The sequence below is a fragment of the Pristiophorus japonicus genome, chromosome 3 (assembly GCF_044704955.1).
Source record: "Pristiophorus japonicus isolate sPriJap1 chromosome 3, sPriJap1.hap1, whole genome shotgun sequence".
In the NCBI taxonomy this organism is placed as follows: domain Eukaryota; kingdom Metazoa; phylum Chordata; class Chondrichthyes; family Pristiophoridae; genus Pristiophorus; species Pristiophorus japonicus.
The window spans coordinates 289,219,557-289,242,164 of record NC_091979.1 but is presented as its reverse complement, the minus strand read 5'-3'; the positions used below and the strand labels follow the sequence as shown (position 1 = coordinate 289,242,164).

Genomic DNA, 22,608 nt, shown 5'->3' with positions numbered 1-22,608 from the left:
GACTGATTCCCGGGATGGCTGGACTGACATATGAGGAGAGACTGGATCAACTGGGCCTTTTTACATTGGAGTTGAGAAGGATGAGAGGGGATCTCATAGAAACATACAAGATTCTGATGGGACAGGCAGGTTAAATGCAAGTAGATTGTTTCCGATGTTGAGGAAGTCCAGAACCAGGGGACACAGTCTTAGGATAAGAAATAGGCCATTTCGGACTGAGATGAGGAGAAACTTCTTCACTCAGAGTTGTTAACCTGTGTAATTCCCTGCCGCAGAGAGTTGTTGATGCCAGTTCATTGGATATATTCAAGAGGAAGTTAGATATGGCCCTTATGGCTAAGGGGATCAAGGGGTATGGAGAGAAAGCAGGAAAGGCGTACTGAGGAATGATCAGCCATGATTTTCTTGAATGGTGGTGCAGACTCGAAGGGTCAAATGGCCTACTACTGCACCTATTTTCTATGTTTCTACGATTTAATGCCGAGATTCAATATTAACGCCCGCCCATTGTTTTTTGTCGTAAAGAGCATATTTACCCAAACTAGAGGCCATGGAGATCATCCATTTTCAATTTCACCACCTCACACACATATCGCCCACAATATTGCTCGCTCAAAAAACCACTCACAAAAAGTGGATCGAACCGGAATGAACACCAGCGGTGTGGCTGACATTTGTTAAATCCCACTCTTACGTGAGGAGCTGATATCTGAAATATTTGCCTGAAAGAGCGCTGATGTGAGTGACAACGCTGACACACTGCGTATGCAGTTCAGACATCAATGGTGCCCATCAACTTGGTGGCAGTTATACGTTGATTGATAAGTTGTATTTAACCCTTTCATAAGTAATCACCAGTGTGTAAAAGTCCAGCTATCTGAGACAATGCCCAACAAGGTTATGTTCAATAACAAAAATTTAATACCAACATTGGTCTGAAATCGTAAGTATCACAGCCAATAACACCCAACTCCCACCCACACCCCAGTTTTTCTACCAATGACATAAATCACATGTTCAACATGTCCAGCAACACAGAATACAAAGGCAAAGTAGGAGCGTGGTCCCCAGCCTCCCTACATTGCAACAAATTGCATACACCCAGGTGGAGATATAACACAGCCATCACCTGCACACATGCACCTCACTTTCCTTCCCCCCTCTCCTTCTCCCCACCTCTACCCCTTCCCCTCCTCGCTCCATGGCGCCTGACCGAGGAGCTCCTCAGGCAGTGCCTCATGGAGGGGGATGAAGGCAGATTCGGTCATTGCATGGGTACGGGAGCAGGGGTTGCTGAGGGGGTACCATTCTCTGATGCAGAAGCAGGATCTTGGTCCTTGCACTCATCTGTCGTTCGCAGTATTGGTGTGGAACCTGGTGTGGAGTGCCGCGCTCTTGGACCACTGGGAGGTCTGTGCCAGCAGTGTTCCTGGCTAGCGCATCCAGGGCCTCCGCCATGCATGGAATGTACTCGGTCATGGTGGCCAGCTGTCGGGATATGCCCCCTCAATGCTGCGATGAGCTGGTCACCAATGTCTACAGTCCTCCTGGACAACTGTGCCATCTCTCCGCTGTCATGTCGTGCTCGTGGAACAGACCTGCCACATCCAAGAGGCCTCCGCGGAGTCGGCGTTGTCCTGGGGACAAATGGGGTGCCCTGTGGCGAGATGCTTAGGGCTGGTACCTCTACAGTGGAGGTGGGAATGACCGGAGGACCACTAGATGGCCTTGGGGTGGAATGGCTTCTGGAGCGTGGCGATGCAGGTTCTTCGAAGTCTGCGCGCTCATCCGTGGAGAACAGACCCAACAACGGATCGTCTGCCGACTCCTGCCCTGCGCCCCCACCTTCTGGCCTCTGTGGTTTTGCCTGGGGTCGCGCTGTTGGCTGAGCTGCAAAACACAAATGAGGTTATTAGAGGAGAAGTGGGTGCTAGGGTGACAAGGTGAGTCCAACGCTACACACAGCATATGCACAACTGAAGTACCACCACTATCAAAATCATCACAGAGATCACATTTCATGACCATCAACGCATTGTGCATTGCAATGATTTTCATTCGGCCAGCATTATTTCTATAACGCATTTAGAAATCATCTATCATATATGATTGTTTGGATATGAGTGGGTGTGGCATATATAGACTTTACATGACGCAATGGTGTAAGCTTTACTCACGTGGCATCACTTCAGGGTCTGCAGATGCATCTGTGGCTGCCCGGGGGTGCTTCCCCACGAGTGCGAGCACTCGCTCCTCCATCTCTATGATGTCGCTGGGGACTGGTAGCCCCCCCCCCCACCCATTCAACTCTGCATGCATCTCATCGTCGCTAGCTTCTTCTGTAAAAGGTGACAGAACAGTATGGCATGAGATCATTGCGTGATATCATTGCTAGGTACTGTCACAGACACTGATACAATACATAACTGACAGATGTATTCATGGTTATTATGATTATTATCATTCTTTACCGAAAGACGTACACCGTGACCGCAGGCTTTGAGTAAAACATTCCCGGTAAAAGTGGAAGACCTCACATCTGCTGATAGTCACTCATGACTGTTACAAATCAAATTATATAACTACATAAGTACATGTAACTCAATGTAATACTTACTACAATGTTGTTCCATCATTTACAGCATTGGTTGCCCTCACGCACCTCGTTGGTCGCCGACGAGACCACTTCTGCTATCTCGGTCCATATCCTCTGGTAAGCCTTTGGGGTGGGCTTCCCACGCCCTCCGTGTGTCAAACCACCCCAGAGTAACTCGACCTCCTGCAGGAGGGAGGCATTTACCTCATCCGAGAACCTCCTGGCTCTTTTGTAGCCTCCAATGTGCTCCTTTCCCACCTCACTGCTCTCTCCAGCATCAGTCTCCACAGCGTGCTCTGATGCCTCCTCCTCTCTCTCCGTTATAGGCCAAATTTGGTCAAATATGTGGCTGGTAACAGCTAATTTTTGTTTCCCTATTTGCTCTAAAGATTTAAATTTTCCCTCCTTCCTCCCAAAGCAGCCATACCACATCAAGCCACGCCTTCAGTTCCTCTGAGCTCCCTCTCTTTCTCTCTGTCTCCTCTTCTGCGTATGTCATGGTGACCCTTGACCTCCAGAATCGCGGGAATTGAGCGTTGCCATGTCGTTGCTAAGGACGGCCACACTTTATGGCAGAAGGTCAAAAAAAATTAACACTACCGCCCATTTTATATCGCTCATGGTAACGCCCTGTTTCAAAAGTGGAGACTAGGTGGTTTGAGAATAGGCGAGAAGCCGGCGATCTGAAAATCCTTTTTTAACGCCCACGCCAACCACAACAGTGGAGTTTCTGGCCCCTGGCCTTTCCAGCTGGCTCATGACCTCCCTGCGAAAGACTCAGACAGAAGCCGAGAAGCACTACAATGAAAGCCACACGCAATATCGTCAAAAAAACAATTGGAGTGCTGAAGCAGTGCTGCAGATGCCTGGACCACTCAGGAGGCAACCTACAATACCACCCTGAGCAGGTCGGTAAGTTCATTGTAGTGTGCGGCATGTTGCATAACTTAGCTATCAGGAGGAGACAAGAATTGCCAAATTAGATTGCCGGTCCATCTCAGGAGAGAGGGGAGGCAGAAGAGGAGGAGGAGGAGGAGGAGGACAAGGACCTCTGGGAGGACAATCAGCCTGGTGATGATCCAATGCCCCCACCTCGACCCCCCACCCCCCACACACATGTTTAACCTTCTGTTATTAGAAGACACTCCACAACAATTGTAAATTAAATAAAAATCTTCAATAATTTAACAATTTAAAAAAAAAAAAATTTTTTTTAAACAAACTATAAAAGTGAAAAAACAAACATATACATTAAATAAATAATTGAATAGAAAAGCCATCTCCCTCCACCCCCAATGGTCAACAAATGTTTAATAACCGTAACTCCCACAACAATAATTTTTTAATAACAATTAAAATATAACCGGACAGAAACACCCACCCGCCCCCCCCCACTCCCATAACAGTCAACAATTTAATAACAATAAGAAGGTGGTCCCCATGGCCCCCCGACCCCCGACCCCCCCCCCCCCCAAAACCATGCGAAACCAAACCTGTGGCCACACTTCTCTCTGTCTCTACCCCTTCTGGTCTTAACCCCCCCCCCCCCCCTTTTTCCACTTACGCTCTCCCTTCTGCCCATATTAACCCCAAGCCATCTTGCAGCAGGGCACCTCGAACACTGCTGCTGTCGGCGGGGGGGGGGGGGGGTGATGGTGGCAGAGTCAAATCTTGGGAAGCTGGAGATGACATTTCCGAAGAAACATCTTCCAAGTCAGAAGCAACTGCTTCCTTCTGACTTGCATCTGTCGACGTTGGTGGTGCGGCACCTTAGGGTGCAGTGCCGTATCCCAAAACCATCACCTGCCACATGGCATCGACGGAATCGGCCGTTCTCCACATTGCCACAACCATATGTGCCATGTCCTCCAAAATACGCGCAGAGTGCGGCAATGTTGCCAGTCAACCCACCTATCGCCTGGAGGAGCTCTTGACCAATGTCGACGCTCGCCCTCGACAGTAAAACCATGTTCAGGTTGACATCCGCCTATTGTTGCGCATACCTATCTCGCCAAATCAACCTCCGCGGGGTCGGCATTGGCGCTGGACCACTCGGAGTGACCTGCTGCAAGCCATTTGGCCCTGCTACTTCATCAGTTGATGAGGACGTGGCCGCAGGTACATTTGACCCTTGAGTTGCTGAGCAGCACGGTTGAGGCTCATCATCCTCCTCCTGGGTCTCATCACCTGTAGTTAGAAGGACCTGTACTAAAAGAGGTGATGCTCCAGGGGCCTGCACGTTCCTGCGATGCGCCTGGGGAACTAGAAAACATAATTGAGGTTAGTAGAAGGGGAGGCCAGGGGGCATGAGAATGTTTACACTGCGCAGGAATATGTACGAGGAGCAACACTACGGCAATAAATATCACCAACAGATGTGTAAGGGATATGGGGCTAGAACCTCCACTTTTTTTGCATGCTTAACGCCCATTTAACGTCCATTTTACCGCTGAAATGACGTACAACGCCCAGATAGCGCCCGTTTTGGCACAAAATGGAAACTGGCGGGCATTTTTCGGAAACTTATCACCGAGTGTTACTTTCCCCATGTGCTTAATGTCGAGAAAAAATATTACCGCCCGCCCACTTATTTGGGGCGGAATCAGCAGAATGGGTGAATTCAATGCCCATAATATTGCCCAGTGTTACTTTCCGCACGGATTTAACGCCGAGATTCGATATTAACGTCCGGCCACTTTTTTTTTGTCATAAAGAGCATATTTACCGAAATTGACAGCCATGAGATCGCCCAGCCTCAATTTCACCACCTCACACACATATCGCCCACAATATCGCTCGACCAAAAAAACGCCCACAAAACGTGAAACTAACCAGAACGAATCACAGCGTTATGGACGCCATGTTCTAGATCACATATCGTGTCCTTTAAAAGGCTGTTGTGCTTCATCCGCGGCGGAGTTCAGATGTACTCTGCAGGTCATTGAAGTTGATATGAACATCTATAAAAACATCTTGACCATATTGTGACCGATTAGATTTGAATAGGTGTCTTCGTCGGGACATTCCTTGTTTGTGACCAATCGGTGAAAAACAAAGAGCTACTGCAATGGGGCCTCTCCTTTCTCACCCGCTCTTGGTGACCAATTACATGCAGCAGACTCGACACCATTGAAGGAATGCTCCACTGCATTATGTGCCCAATGTGAGGCGTGACAGATTGATGAGGAGGACCAGATGTTACACCCCCGCAAGTACAAGAAGAAGCATTCTTACCTCGACTTTCCCGACCCCACCTGCCTTCGGAGACTGCGCTTCCACAAAGAGGCTATCACTGAGGTATGCCAGCTGATAGGGCAGATCTGCAGCCTGCCAGCACCATCAGTACTGCACTGTCCGTCGAGGTCAAAGTCACCGCAGCACTGTTGTTCTATGCCTTGGGTTCTTTTCAGGCCACAGCTGGCTACATTTGTGGACTTTCTCAGCATGCCACACATCGCTGCATTAGACAGATCACTGAAGTCCTGTACGCACGCAGGAGGGACTTGATTAGCTTCCCTATGACCAGGGAGGCTCAGATTGAGAGGGCTATAGGATTCTCCAGAATTGCAAATTTCCCCAAGGTGCAGGGAGCAATAGATTGTACGCACATCGCGACGCGGACACCTTTTCAGGATGCTGAGGTTTTCAGGAATGTCTCCCTGAATGTCCAACTGGTTGTCGACCACCAGCAAATTATATTGGCAGTGAATGCTCAATTTCCGGGCAGCATCCATGATGCTCACATCCTGCGTGAGAGCACTCTATCTGACTTATTTAACAATGAGTCACAAGGTCAATGCTGGATGCTTAGTGACAAAGGATATAGCCTCTCCACCTGGCTGATGACCTCCCTGCGTGACACCCACACCGAGGCCGAGAGGCGATACACTGCGAGCCACGGAGCAACTCGCAATATTGTGGAGAAAACCATTGGGGTGCTGAAGCAGCGCTTTAGATGCCTGGACCACTCAGGAGGTGAGCTTCAATACCACCCCGAGCAGGTAGCTCAATTCGTGGTGGTGTGCTCCATGCTACACAACTTGGCTATCAGGAGGGGACAAGAATTGCCTGATGAGTTTGACAGTCCACCTCACCAGAGAAAGGATGAGGAGGCGGATGCTGACATCGGGCCAGACAATCAGGCTGACGCTGAAGCCATGCCCCCGTCCCCCTGTAGACCGCATGAAAGGACCCATGGTGGCATGATAGCTGCAAGAGCCTTACATCAGGAGCTCATCAATGATCGCTTTGCCTGAAAGAATATTGGTGTTATTAACAAGACTGACACACTGCTGGGTGTGCAGGTCATACCTCAATGGTGGGCATCACCTTGGTGACAGTTAAAGTTTAAGTTGATTGAAGTTAAGTGTGAGTTTGATGTTAAGGAATCACCAGTATGTAATCTGAGCCAATGTGCTACAAGGTTTTGTTAAATAAGAAACATTTAAACTGAACATTAGTCTGAAATCATCAGTATTTCTATACAAACCAACCCTCCCCCCACCACTTCTCCTCCCCACCTCTACCCCTTCTTCTTCCCCTCCTGACTCCAAGCCGCCTGGCCGAGAGGCCCTCAGGCAATGCTTCATTGGGGCGGGGGCGGGGGGGGGGCGGAGCAGGTGACGGCCAAAGTGCTGCTTGGATGGATACGTGATAGAACGGTCCCGAGGAGGGAACGTGCTCCGAGTCAGAAGCAAGATGTTGCTGCTGGCTCTCGTGTGGTTGGCAATGGGGGTGCGGCACCTTGGGGTGCAGTGCGGCGCTCCCGTACCACTGGGAGTCCTCTGCCACCAGTGTTCATAACTACCAGCTCCAGGGCCTTCTCCATCCCTTCCATGTTATATCTTATTTGTTGGACAAAAACTCGGTGCCAACTATGTTCTTGGTGCTTAGTCGGCTTGTTGCTTCTGTTGAATCTCCGTCGTGCCTCCCACAATAGCCAAACAAGCACACACCACAGCCATACACGCTTTCCATGCCTCTGAGCTCCCTCTCTGTGCATGTCATGATGACCCTTGACCTCCTGAATCGCGGGAATCGAGCGTTGTCATGCTGTTGCTAAGGACAGCCACACTTTACGGCAGAAGGTCAAAAAAATTTAACGCTACCGCCCATTTGATATCGCTTGTGGTAACGCCCATTTTCAAAAATGGAAACTAGGTGTTTTGAGAATGGGCGCCCACGCCGGAAATAACGCCCATTTTTGGGCAATAAGCACAAAAATGGAGTTTCTATCCCATAGAGTTGCAGCAGGCAAAGAGCAGATAGATAAGTGGTTACAACACAATGCTGAAGGTAGTGAACTAATCAGTATTAGGAGAGTCTGAGGAATCGGTGAAGTTGCTGTACCTCACGGTATGGATTATTGCCAGTGTCGCTAAAGCACACTTACAACGAATTAAGCCTGATCCTTAACCTTTAACACATAACAAGACAGTAGAGGTCAGTAGTTACAATACATAACATTTTGGTTAGAAGTCTCTGAGGAAGAGATAAGAAAGCTAGTATTTTGGGAACAGAGCTACTAAGAGACTAAGGCAAAGATCACATCGCATCAACATGATTGACATTGCATGTACCACTCAGAGCCAGTCTGATAAGAGACGACAAATCAATGTAACTTTGCTGATAGCAGTAGACCTATCAATGATTTTGTAGGAGGGTAGCCCCTCTCCAAAAACTATAAATTGTACTTGAAACCTCTTGTACTTGAAACCTCTTGTACTTTGAAGGTTCCACGATTGAACTTTCCCTTGCATTTGCTTGAAATAAAGCGAGTTGAAACAAAGGTTTAGTTTCTTTGATTCGGTGGTCGTTATACCGAGGGCGAGGTCGAGGTATTGATTGTATGTATCAGATAGTCCGCCTCGAGGGAGAGAAATCTTCCTTTTACCCCAACAAGATGTTACATATAATTAACATGAGAGTACAGAAGCTGCATGGCATTGCAATAAGATTTCATGATTCCAGCATTAATTACATAACATTACATCATTCATATATTATACTCAAATGGCATGAAATTATTTTAAATTACTCACGTGGCACAGCAACGGGATGTGCACCACCACGGGTGGCCGAACGATTATGCGTCCCAACAAGGGCCGAGGCCCGCTCCTCCAGGTCGGTGAGAAGGTACAAATCAGCAGGCCCTCCTCCTGTCCGCCTGCGTTCGGCGCAATTCTTAGATATCTTCTTCTGCAAAGGTGACAAAAGCATGGCATAAGCTTCTTGCCTAGGTACTAATTAGAAATCTTGTCATGCGAGGCCCCTTGGGGAAGAGTGACCATAATATGGTAGAATTCTTCATTAAGATGGAGCGAGACTAGGGTCCCGAACTTAAAGAAAGGTAACTTCGAAGGTATGAGATGTGAATTGGCTAGGATAGACTGGCGAATGATACTTAAAGGGTTGACGGTGGATAGGCAATGGCAAACATATATAGATCACATGGATGAACTTCAACAATTGTACATCACTGTCTGGAGTAAAAATAAAACAGGGAAGGTGGCTCAACCGTGGCTAACAAGGGAAATTAGGGATAGTGTTAAATCCAAGGACGAGGCATATAAATTGGCCAGAAAAAGCAGCAAACCTGAGGACTGGGAGAAATTTATAATTCAGCAGAGGAGGACAAAGGGTTTAATTAGGAGGGGGAAAATAGAGTATGAGAGTAAGCTTGCAGGGAACATAAAAACTGACTGCAAAAGCTTCTATAGATATGTGAATAGAAAAAGATTAGTGAAGACCCTTGTAGTCAGAATCAGGTGAATTCATAATGGGGAACAAGGAAATGGCAGACCATTTGAACAAGTACTTTGGTTCTGTCTTCACTAAAGAAGACACGAATAACCTCCCGAAAATATTAGCGAGAAGGAGGAACTGAGGGAAATCCTTATTAGTCAGAGAATTGTGTTAGGGAAATTGATGGGATTGAAGGCCGATAAATCCACAGGGCCTGATAATCTGCATCCCAGGGTACTTAAGAAAGTGGCCCTAGAAATAGTAGATGCATTGGTGGTCATTTTCCAACATTTCATGGACTCTGGATCAGTTCCTATGGATTGGAGGGTAGCTAATGTTACCCCACTTTTTTAAAAAGGAGAGAGAGAAAACAGGGAATTATAGGCCGGTTAGCCTGATATCGGTAGTGGGGAAAATGCTGGAATCAATTATTAAAGATGTAATAGCAGCACATTTGGAAAGCAGTGACAGGATCGGTCCAAGTCAGCATGGATTTATGAAAGGGAAATCATGCTTGACAAATCTTCTGGAATTTTTTGAGGATGTTTCCAGTCGAGTGAATAAGGGAAAACCAGTGGATGTGGTGTACTTGGACTTTCAAACGGCTTTTGACAAGGTCCAACAGAAGAGATTATTGTGCAAAATTAAGGCACATGGTATTGGGGGTAATGTATTGACGTGGATAGAGAACTGGTTGGCAGACAGGAAGCAAAGAGTGGGAATAAATGGGTCCTTTTCAGAATGGCAGGCAGTAACTAGTGGGATACCACAAGGTTCAGTGCTGGGACCCGCAGCTATTTACAATATATATTAATGATTTAGATGAAGGAGTTAATATAATATCTCCAAGTTTGCAGATGACACTAAGCTGGGTGGCAATGTGAGCTGTGAGGAGGATGCTAAGAGGCTGCAAGGTGACTTGGACAGGTTAGGTGAGTGGACAAATGCATGGCAGATGCAGTATAATGTGGATAAATATGAGGTTATCCACTTTGGTGGCAAAAACAGGAAGGCAGATTATTATCTGAATGGTGACAGATTAGTAAAAGGGGAGGTGCAACGAGACCTGGGTGTCATGGTACATCAGTCATTGAAAGTAGGTGTGCAGGTACAGCAGGTGGTGAAGAAGGCAAATGGCATGTTGGCCTTCATAGCTAGAGGATTTGAGTTTCGGAGCAGTGAGGTCTTACTGCAGTTGTACAGGGCCTTGGTGAGACCACACCTTGAGTATTGTGTGCAGTTTTGGTCTCATAATCTGAGGAAGGACATTCTTGCTATTGAGAGAGTGCGGCGAAGGTTTACCAGACTGATTCCCGGGATGGCAGGACTGACATATGAAGAAAGACTGGATCGACTAGGCTTATATTCAGTGGAATTTAGAAGAATGAGAGGGGATCTCCCAGAAGCATATATAATTCTGACGGGATTGGACAGGTTAGATGCAGGAAGAATGTTCCCAATGTTGGGGAAGTCCAGAACCAGGAGTCCCAGTCTAAGGAAATGCGGCAAACCATCTAGGCCCGAGATGAGAAGAAACTTTTTCACCCAGAGAATTGTGAACCAATGGAATTCTCTACCACAGAAAGTTGTTGATGCCAGTTCATTGGATATATTCAAAAGGGAGTTAGATGTGGCCCTTAAAGCTAAAGGGATCAGGAGGTATGGAGAGATAGCAGGAGTGGGATACTGAAGTTGTATAATCTGCCACGATCATATTGAATGGTCATGCAGGCTCGAAGGGCCGAATGGCCTGCTCCTGCACCTATTTTCTGTGACTCTATGGAACACACAGATATTATAATCCACAATTAATCATCGCCAATGCTATTCATTATTAACGTTATATGCTAATATGGTTTGTATGCAATTCATGCCTGGTTATAACGTCTATGTTCAGAGAAGAAATTTAACAAGATCCTGATTTGGAACTAATGCGTGCCACCAAGATGACCCAGCTTAATTACAATCTGGCAGATTTACATTTTAATTAATGAGTCAGTGCATCATTATAATTATAAATTTAATAATTTCAAACCCAACCAGGTCTTTCCAGCGCTGGCGGCACTGGCTTCACTCTTTAACATTATTGGCCGCCGAGGAAACAAATTCGGCGATCTCCACCCAGATCCTTTGGTATATGCGGGGGCGGGGGGTGCTGGTGGTGGGTTCCCACGGCCATCCCAGGTTAATTGGCCCCACCAAGTTTCCACCTCGTGGACAAAGCTACGTTCGCCTCATCGGAGAAGGGTTTCACCCTCCCTCTCCCTCCAACCTCCGCCAAATCACTCTCCTCACCCACGTGTGCCACCTCACCAGCATCACTAACTCCGGATTCTTCATAATCCGTTTCTATTTTTTTTGAAAAATATGTATCGGATCTGTATTCTCTCAGCCTCGAGTTACACAACCTTCAATGTCAGGCTCAAAAGAAAAAATGCGCTCTCTCTCTCTCTCTCTCCCTTTGACTTCTGAGCATGCGCAAATGCCCCCTGACGTCCCGAATCGCGGGAAAAGTTAATTGCCTGAAAAAAAACGTGCATGCACAGAACGGCCGTTGCTATGGATGCCGGCCTTGGATCACTGAATACATCGCTGTCGCCCATTTCACATGGCTACTGCTATCGCCCAAATTAAAAAGGCGAAACTAGCAGTTTTTAAAATGGGCGATATTCCACCGGTTCTGAAAAGTGAGACAACCACTAATGCCCGAAACATCGCCCATATATGGGCGATAGCGATACCAATGGAACAGCTAGCCCTTTCCTCGCTAAATCATTATGTAACTATTTTCTAACATTATTCTTGGTTACTTTTTTTTTTACAGTGCAATGCAGTTGTCAATAGAGAGGCAAATGGATGCAGCAATACTCTTAAGCCTGACTGGAGTGCGTTCCATTATGATTAACCAGTGGCACAGTTCACTTCAAGACAATGCCATGAAGCTTAAGAAATTATCAAAAAGTAAGTGTTTCATTGTTAATGTAATAGGATATTTTTCAAGGTTCTGTTGAGAGTAAATGGGGCCAAAATTCAGGCCTGCCAGAAACCTGGTGCACTTACCGTTTCGTAAGTGTTTTCACCGTTGGGTAGGATGAGGTCGACTCTTGATCGATATTCTGCTCTTTGTCCTTTTTTTTGAAGTGGCCAGGAAGTCGGTCAAAATGGGAGCGGAAGCGCAGCAGTAAGTGCTGGTGAGGCGGAGGAGGGACGGATTCTCCACTGCTGTCACTCAGCAGCGGAGCGGTGGTGATGTCATTGTGCGTCTACGTCACCACGTATCTCCCCTCCTTTAAGGGGGAGAGAATCGGCAATTATTCAGGTTCGGCCACTGGGCCACCAGGGAGGATTTGGGCTGGGCCAGTAGCCTAGCACCCAGGAGGGGGTGCCAGGCTGCCTGTTGGCGGCCCGGCCAAACCCGGGGGCACAATAGTCCAGCCGACATGCAAGTCGGCCGGCAAAAAAATAAAATGGCGGCCGCAGCAGTGGGCCCTTGCCTTTAATGGATGCCACACCGTCATGGCTCACAAAGAGAATACAAGGTGCACCAACAGAGAAAGCTGTCATGCAGGCATTAGATCTCTCGGCCTGAATTTCTGTAGAGTTGGGGGATCCCGGCAGTGCGCGCACTGATGACGCACTTACGGCAGCTCGGCAGAAGTGGGGACCCCGCCAGAAAACCACCCCTGCTGAATTTGGCTGGCGGCAGCCATTAGACCAGAAATCGGTGGCCATTGGATTCTGCCGCCTGACCGTCGCATTCCGACGATAACTGTCCTTATCGGAACCCTAAATTTCGGCCCCTATTTCGGTCTTGAGGACATAAAAGCAGATTGTAAACATTTCAAGAGAGAATGAGGAACTTAAAGAAAGCGATATAATTAAAGATATAGGGCTCAATTTTCCCCATGCCGTTTTTTTGCCGTATTGCCAGAGTTACGCTCATTTTTCTTGGCCCCAACCAGTTTTTTTAAAAGTAGCAAGTTTCTCCATTCTATTTTTGAAATTGGTGTCGCGCAGCCTGTCCTGTAGCTTCGGGGGCTCTGCACCAAAAACACGACACACCACCCCCTTTCTGTGCATGCGTGGGAAAAAAAAGGACGTTTATGACGTGATTCCTATGGGCACGCATGCCCAGTATAGCTCCCGGTCTGCATTTAGCCATTTTTAAAGATCCAGTTGTGTGTGAGAACTTTAATTCTCATTGGAAAAATCAGAGTTACAATACAAGATGCAACGCAGCGCAAGGACCAAGAATTTCTCACAGGATGAAGTGGAAACACTAGTTACTGTGATGGAGGCCAGATGGCACAAGCTGGACACCAACAGATGTGACATAAAAGTCCGCTAAAAGAAATGAAGAAATGCTGGAACCAACTTGCAGAAGATTACTGTGCAATGGTGACCACCCCGAGGTCTGGAGGCTAGTGTAAAAAGAAATGGCAGGACCTTGGTCAAGTAGTTAATGTAAGTAATATCTTCATTAATTTAATGGAATTGCAATTGTAAATGTGACCAGCTATATATGTTCCACCCAGCAGAAAGACCACCCGCTCTAAAAAGTTATATTTTCATCTTTGCAGAGGAAGGTGGCACACAACTAACGAGAAAGAACTCTCAACAGGAGGAGGCCCGGCAAATCTGCAGCCACTGACACACTTGGAAGAGTGGGTGATGCCTGGAGGAAAGCAACCACCACTGCACAAGCTGGGCCCACACTCGAGGGAGAGGGTAAGTCCTGCAATTCCACAGTCTGGCTTTGCTAAATGTTAAGTACTGCGCAGGCTCGCCATGCTTTGGTTCCAGGGGATGTCTCTGTCAGCTACGCTTCGGTTGATGCAATGTGCTATCATTCATCGTGGTCCTTCAAATGAGCCTGCTGCCTGTGCTGTGTGAGCCTACTCATGCCACCCACCCTGTCCCCTCCTCTGCTGTTAAACATTTGTCTGTTCTGTTATATTTTGCAGACCTTGAGGCCAACTCTGACGATGCAGAAGGAGATTCAAATGCGGACAAGCCTGAAGCGGAGAACATCTTGCAATCCCACCTTCCAGACCAAGAGCATGGGGGTGAGGGGGAGGTGGAGGGGGAGGGGATGGATGAAGCCCCCACTGTTCTACTCACTCTGGAGGAGGTGCAGTTGCCACCCATTGAGGTGCCAGCTCCTTCCCTGAGTAGTGATTTGAGTGTTGGTGGGACATTCTATGGTTTACCACCATCCGAGACTGCGGGTCCCAGTGGGATGCAGTAAGCTACACCCAGGGCCTCACCGTCCCAGGCTGCGGGTCCCAGTGGGATGCAGCAAGGCACACCCAGGGCCCCACCGTCCCAGGCTGCGGGTCCCAGTGGAGTGCAGCGAGGTACACCCAGGGCCCCACCGTCCCAGGCTGCGGGTCCCAATGGAGTGCAGCGAGGTACACCCAGGGCCCCACCGTCCCAGGCTGCGGGTCCCAGTGGGATGCAGCGAGGTACACCCAGGGCCCCACCGTCCCAGGCTGCGGGTCCCAGTGGGATGCAGCGAGGTACACCCAGGGCCCCACCGTCCCAGGCTGCGGGTCCCAGTGGGATGCAGCGAGGTACACCCAGGGCCCCACCGTCCCAGGCAGCGGGTCCCAGTGGGATGCAGCAAGGCACACCCAGGGCCCCACCGTCCCAGGCTGCGGGTCCCAGTGGGATGCAGCGAGCCACACCAAGGTTGAGGAAGGGAAGGAGAGCACGACAGTGCTTTCCTGAGGTGCAAGGCTTCTCATGCCTTCTGTTCGCCTTCCACACCACCTCCCCCCCCCCCCCCATCCCCCATCCCCGCCCCCCCCCCCCCCCCAGGCTTCATTTGATGCATAGTGTAAAGCTTCTCATGCCTTCCATTCACCTTCCACAGACCCTCACCCCCACCCCCCCCCCCCCGCCCGGCTTCTTTTCAAGCCAAGCCCCGAGCCCCTGTGTTCGGGCGAGGGACCGATTCTGCCGTCCAATGATCCGTACCTTGAGCCCAGTTTAGAGATGTTCGGTGGTGGCTTGTCAGTTTTTAAAAAATCAAAACTTAAATAATTCCATTAAACTTCCATTTCCTGCGTTTTTAGTTTGAAAAATTTAAGCTTGATTATGTATATTTCTGTGTTCTTCACTCCCTCCAAAACTTCGCATAAAAACAATGGCGTCTTTCTGCGCCGATTTTTTTAATGTGCCCAGAAAGTTTTTCGGGAGTGGTCACATACGCCGTCCTCAGAGAAATGTAAATTGGCCAAACTTGCATAATTGTGAAAAACGCAAAAAAAATCTAACCTTAAAAAAATTGTAACTAACTGAGTTACGCTGGTGCACAAAGATTGGGAAACTTGGATTTTTAAATTTAGGCCAAAAAAAGTGGCTTGCACCAAAAAAACGGCGGAAATTACTGGGGAAAATTGAGCCCTTTGTACTGGAGAAGTGCTGACAAATCCACTGGACCTGATGACCTGCAACCGAGAGTTTTAAAAGAGGTAGCTGCAGAGATAGTGGATGCACTGATATTAATCTTCCAGAGATCCCTGGAAGTAAAAAAATGGGGAACTATAGGCCAGTTAGCCTGACATCAGTCAATGCAAAATGCTAGAATCTATTATTAGGGATGTGGTAACAGGGCACTTAGTAAATCATAATATGATTAGGCATAGTCAGCATGGTTTTATGAAAGGAAAATTGTGTTTGACAAATCTGTTAGATTTTTTTGAAGATGTAACTAGTAGGATGGATAAGAGGGAACCAGTGGATGTGTATTTGGATTTTCAAACCGCATTCAATAAGGTGCCCATTAGACAAAATTAGAACTCGTGATTGGAGGTAATATATTAGCATGGATTGAGGATTGGTTAATGGACAGAAAACAGAGTGTAGGAATAAACAAGACTTTTTCAGGTTGGCAGGCTGTAATTAGCAGGGTACCACAAGGATCAGTGCTTGGGCCTCAGCTATTTACAATCTATATTAATGACTTAGATGAAGGGACTGAGTGTAATGTATCCAAGTTTGCTGATGATATAAAGTTAGGTGGGAAAGTAAGCTGTGAGGAGGACACAAAGAGGCTGTAGAGAGGTTGACTGAGTGGGCAAGAACATGGCAAATGGAATACAATGTGGGGAAGTGCGAAGTTATCCACTTTGGTAGGAATCATCGAATCATAGAATGGTTACAGCATGGAAGAAGGCCATTCGGCCCGTCGAACCTGTGCCGGCTCTCTGCAAGATCACCTCAGCTAGTCCTACTCCCCTGCCCCTACCCCGTAGCCCTGCATTTTTTTTTCCTTCAGGTACTTATCCAATTCCCTTTTGAAAGCAGTGATTGATTCTGCCTCCACCACGCTTTCAGGCCGTGCATTCCAGATTCTACCCACTCGCTGGGTAAAAAAAGTTTTTTCTTATATCGCCTTTGGTTCTTTTGCCAATCAACTTAAATCTGCGTCCTCTGGTTCTTGACCCTTCTGCCAATGGGAACAGTTTCTCTCGATCTACTCTGTCCAGACCCCTCATGATTTTGAACACCTCTATCAAAACTCCTCTCAACCGTCTCTGATCTAAGGAGAACAACTCCAGCTTCTTCAGTCTATCCACATAACTGAAATCACTCATCCCTGGAATCATTCTCGTAAATCTTTTCTGCATCCTCTCGAAAGCCTTCACAGCCTTCCTAAAGTGCAGTGCCCAGAATTGGACACAATACTCCTGTTGATGCCAAACTAGTGTTTTATACAGGTTCATCATTATTTCCATACTTTTGTACTTTATAATTCTATTCATGAAGCCCAGGATCCCGTAAGCTTTTTTAACCGCTTTCTGAACCTGCCCTGCCACCTTCAACGATCTGTGCACATATATCTGTAGGTCTCTCTGTTCATGCACCCACTTTAGGATTGTACCCTTTCGTTTATATTTCCTCTCCTCATTCTGTCGACCAAAATGTATCACTTCGCACTTTTCTGCGTTAAATTTCATCCACCACATGCCGCACATTCCTCCAGCCTGTATGTCCTCTTGAGATCTATCACTATCCTCCTCACTGTTAATTATACTTCCAAGTTTTGTTTCATCTGCAAATTTTGTAATTGTGCCTTGTACACCCACTTCCAAGTCATTAATATATATCAAAAAATGCAGTGGTCCTAGTACCATCCCCTAGGGCACACCACTGTATACTTTCATCCATATCGAAAAACAACCGTTCACCACTACCCTCTGTTTCCTGTCATTTAGCCAATTTCTTATCCATTCTGCCACTGTCCCTTTTATTCCATGGGCTGCAACTTTGCTGGCAAGCCTATTATGTGGCACTTTAGAATGCCTTTTGAAAATCCATATACACCACGTTAACTGCATTGCCCTCATCAACCCTCTCTGTTACCTCATCAAAAAACTCAATCAAGTTGGTTAAATACGATTTGCCTTTAACAAATCTGTGCTGGCTTTCCTTAATTAATCTGCATGTCCATGTGACTGTTAATTTTGTCCATGATTATTGTTTCTAAACGCTTCCCCACAATTGATGTTAAACTGACCAGCCTATAGTTGCTGGGTTTATCTTTACACCCTTTTTTTGAACAAGGATGTAACATTTGCAATTCTCCAGTCTTCTGACACCACCCCCATTTCTAAGGAGGATTGTAAGATTATGACCAGTACCTCTGCGATTTCTTCCTTCACTTCCCTCAGCATCCTAAGATGCATCCCAAGATGCATCCCATCCAGTCCTGGTGACTTATCTACTTTTTAAGTACAGCCAGTCTTTCTAGTACCTCATATTTATCAATTCTTACCAATCCATTATCTCCTGTACCTCCTCCTTTACTATGTTTATGGCAGCATCTTCTTCCTTGGTGGAGACAGATGCAAATTAGTCATTTATTACCTCAGCCATACCTTCTGCCTCCATGCGTAGATCTCCTTTTTGGTCCCTAATCGTCCCCACCCCTCCTCTCACTACCCATTTACTATTTATATGTCTATAGAATAATTTTGGATTACCTTTTATGTTTGCTACCATTCCATTCTCATACTCTCTCTTTTCCTCTCTTATTTTCTTTTTCACATCTCCTCTGAACTTTTTATATTCAGCCTGATTTTCAGATGTATTCTCGACCTGACATCTATCATACACATTCTTTTTCTGCTTCATCTTACTCTCTATCTCTTTCATCATTCAGGGAGCTCTGACTTTAGTTGTGCTACCTTTCCCCTCATGGGAATGTACCTTGACTGTACCTGAACTATGTCCTCTTTAAAGACAGTCCATTGTTCCACTACACTTCTGCCTGCCAATCCTCGATTCCAATTTACCCGAGCCAGATCCGTTCCCACCCCACTGAAATTTGTCTTCCTCCAATTATGTATTTTTACTCTAGGTTGCTCCCTGTCCTTTTCCATAGCTAATCTAAACCTTATGATACTATAATCACTGTTCTCTAAATGTTCATCTGCTGACACTCTAGGTTGCTCCCTGTCCTTTTCCATAGCTAATCTAAACCTTATGATGCTATAATCACTGTTCTCTAAATGTTCATCTGCTGACACTTGCTCCATTTCACCTACCTCATTCCCCCGAACCAGATCCAGCAATGCCTCCTTCCTCATTGGGCCGGAAATATACTTTTCAAGAAAGTTCTCCTGAACACACTTCAGAAATTCTTGCTCTCTCTGCCCTTTTACACTATTATTATCCCAGTATATATTAGGATAGTTGAAGTCCCCCATTATCACTACTCTATAGTTCTTGCACCTCTCTGTAATTTCTCTGCAAATTTGTTCCTCCATAATTTTCCAGTTGGTGGCCTATAGAATACACCTAGTAGTGTAATGGCACCTCAATTATGTCTTAACTCTAACCAAATAGATTCTGTCCTTGACCCCTCCATGACATCCTCTCTCTCTAGCACTGTAACATTCTCCTTAACCAATACTGCTACACCGCCTCCCATCTTTCCTTCCTTATCTTTCCTGAACATGCTATATCCAGGAAAATGTAATTCTCAATCCTGGCCTTTTTTGAGCCAGGTCGCTGTTATTGCCACGATCTCATATTCCCATTTGGCTATTTTCACCTGCAGCTCACCAATCTTGTTTACTGTGCTTCGTGCATTAACATACATACACTGTAAATCTATCCTAGACATTCCTGTGTTCTCTCTTAGTCTGATCCCACCAAATACCTTATTATTTCTTGCTTTAGTGCTATCCATCTCTCCCAATTCTTTGTGCCTTTTTGTAATGACTCAAGAGTCTGGTTACTGTGAAACTCACTCAGGTATAACCTAATCCATCTTTATTCCAGCCCAAGAGTGCCAGCTTATATACAGGTGACCACAAGCACACATGCCACATGCGCACAGCCCGCTGACCTCCGACCGTGGCGCCTTCTGGTGTCTGGTGACCCCCAAGCATTAATACATAACAACATTCCCATTTTAAAATCTTAACAACAGTCATTTTACAAATTAAGACGGTCTGGGGCTTTGCTCTCATGAGTTGATCGTCTCAGTTCAACTTTGGCTCTGGGCGAGCACTCTAAATCCATTGAGACTGAGGGCTGAGTAGCCGATCTAATGGGAGTGGTTATGACCACATCAGAGACGGAAGGTTCAGAGTCAGTAATGTCAGCAGAGTCCTCTGATGAATGAACAATGGTTGGTTGGTCACTGACTGCATCTTCCTCACTTGGTTCCAGTTCAATCGTGTGCCGCAGGTGTTTCCTGCATGTTTGCCCATTCTTGAGCACGACAGTAAACACTCTGTTACCCTCCTTGGCTGTAACAGTGCCGGCGATCCACTTTGGACCTTGACCATAGTTCAGTACATAAACCGGATCGTTGACTGAGATGTCACGTGACACGGCAGCACGATCATGACACCATTGCTGACTTTGAAGTCTGTTTTCAACACGACCATTAAAATCAGGATGAACAAGAGAAAGCCTGGTCTTGAGATTTCTTTTCATCAGTAGTTCAGCAGGAGGAACCCCAGTAAGCGTATGAGGTCTTGACCCATAACTGAGCAATATACATGACAACTGTCTCTGCAATGAACCCTGAGTTACACATTTCATACTTTGCTTGATCGTTTGAACAACACGCTCTGCTTGACCATTAGAAGCAGGCTTGAATGGAGCTGATCTCACATGTCTGATGACATTGAGTTTCATGAACTCCTGGAACTCAAGACTTGTGAAGCAAGATCCGTTGTCGCTCACAACAATGTCAGGCAAACCATGAGTAGCAAACATGATACGAAGGCTCTCATTGGGAGCTATGGATGTGCTGGATGACATAATAACACATTCTATCCACTTAGAATATGCATCCACTATGACAAAAAACATCTTTCCTAAGAATGGGCCCGCAAAATCAATGTGGATCCTCGACCATGGTTTGGATGGCCACGACCAAAGACTCAGCGGAGATTCTGCTGGTACTTTGCTTAGCTGCATGCAAGTATTGCACCGATGCACACATGATTCCAGACCAGAGTCAATTCCAGGTCACCCATACATGAGACCTAGCAATGGACTTCATCATGACAATATCAGGATGAGTGCTATGAAGTTCACGTACAACTTTTTTTCTACCTTTCTTAGGCATGATTACACGATTACCCCACAGTAAATAGTCTGACTTAATGAACAGCTCGTTCTTGCAATGGTTGTAAGGTTTGTTCTCCTCACACATGGTATGGCAAACCAATCACCACTGAGTACACACCATTTCATAACCGATAAAATAGGGTCATGGCTGGTCCAGATCCGTAATTATTGAGCAGTGATAGGGGTTCCTTCACTCTCAAAGGCATCCATTACTAACAGTAGATTTGCAGCTTGAGACGTCTCCATCTCAATTGTGATTAAGGGCAGACAACTCAGTGCATCGGCACAATTCTCAGTACCAGGTCTATGAAGGATGACGTAATCATAGGCAGACCATGTCAGCGCCCACCTTTGAATACGGGACGATGCATTGTTTTCCACAAACAATGAAATGAGTGGCTTGTGATCCATTTCCAGTTCAATACGAAGACCAAACAGGTACTGGTGCACTTTTTTTACCCCATACACACAGGCCAAAGCTTCTTTCGCTACCATACTGTAAGCTCTTTCCGCTTTAGACAGACTTCTTGAAGCATACTCACTTAGGGTCACCCTGATCCATCTTTATTCCAGCCCAAGAGTGCCAGCTTGATAAAGACACACAGCTTATATACAGGTGACCAAGCGCACATGCCACATGCGTACAGCCCAATGACCTCCGACTGCGGCGCCCTCTGGTGTCTGGTGACCCCCAAGCATTAATACATACCACCTTTGTTTCTCCTTTCTAATGCCACATTCTGGTGTCCATCCCCCTGACAAATTAGTTTAAAGCCTCCCAAACAAAAACAAAAAAGCAGAATATTTTTTGAATGGTGAAAGACTGGGAAATATTTGCATTCAGAGGGACCTGTGTGTCCTTGTACATGAATCACAGAAGGTTAACATGCAGGTACAGCAAACAATTAGGAAAGTAAATGGTATATTAGCTTTTGTTACAGAAGCATAAATAACTCTTAATACAATTATACAGGGCATTGGTAAGGCCACACCTGGAGTACTATGTACAGTTCTTGTCTTCTTACCTAAGGAAAAACATACTGGCCTTAGAGGCCTTAGAGGGAGTGCAACGAAGGTTCACTAGACTGGCTCTTGGGATGAAGGGATTGCCCAATGAGTAGAGATTGAGTAGACGAGGCCTTTATTCCCTAGAGTTTAGAAGAATGAGAGGTGATCTAAGTGAAACATATAAAATTCTTAAGGGGCTTTACAGTTTTAATGCTTTGAGAAAATGTTTTCCCTGACTGGGGAATTTAGAACATGGAGTCAAAGTCTCAGAATAAGTAGTTGGCCAATAAGGACTGAGATGAGGAGAAATTTATTCACTCAAAGGGTTGTGAATATTTGGAATTCTCTAGCCCAGAGAGCGGTGAATGCTCAGTCATTGAGTATATTCAAGACAGAGATCAATAAGTTTTTGGGAACTAAGGTAATTAAGGGATATAGGGATAGTGCGGGAAGGGGGAGTTGAGGTAGAAGATCAGCCTTGTTAGTTAGTTAGTTAGTTAGCCAATCCGCTGTCCATGCTAATATTACCCCCAACCCTGTGAGCTTTTATCTTGTGCAATAACATTTTTTGTGGCACCTTATCGAATGCCTTCTGGAAATCCAAATAAACCACATCCACTGGTTCCCCCTTATCTATCTACATCCTCATTACATTGTTACAT

General features: G+C 46.4%; 1 protein-coding gene across 2 annotated transcripts in view; it reads left to right on the top strand.

Annotated features, from left to right (window-relative positions):
* Positions 1–22,608, top strand: part of LOC139260323 (cilia- and flagella-associated protein 46) — a 681,403-nt gene that overhangs the window by 580,900 nt on the left and 77,895 nt on the right. For both annotated transcript variants that reach the window (XR_011592768.1, XM_070876797.1), the window contains exon 57: positions 12,165–12,301. Coding sequence is in view for 1 of the 2 variants with exons in the window: in XM_070876797.1 (XP_070732898.1) it covers positions 12,165–12,301 (137 nt within the window). In the remaining variant the exon portion in view is untranslated. The remainder of the gene's footprint in view (positions 1–12,164; positions 12,302–22,608) is intronic.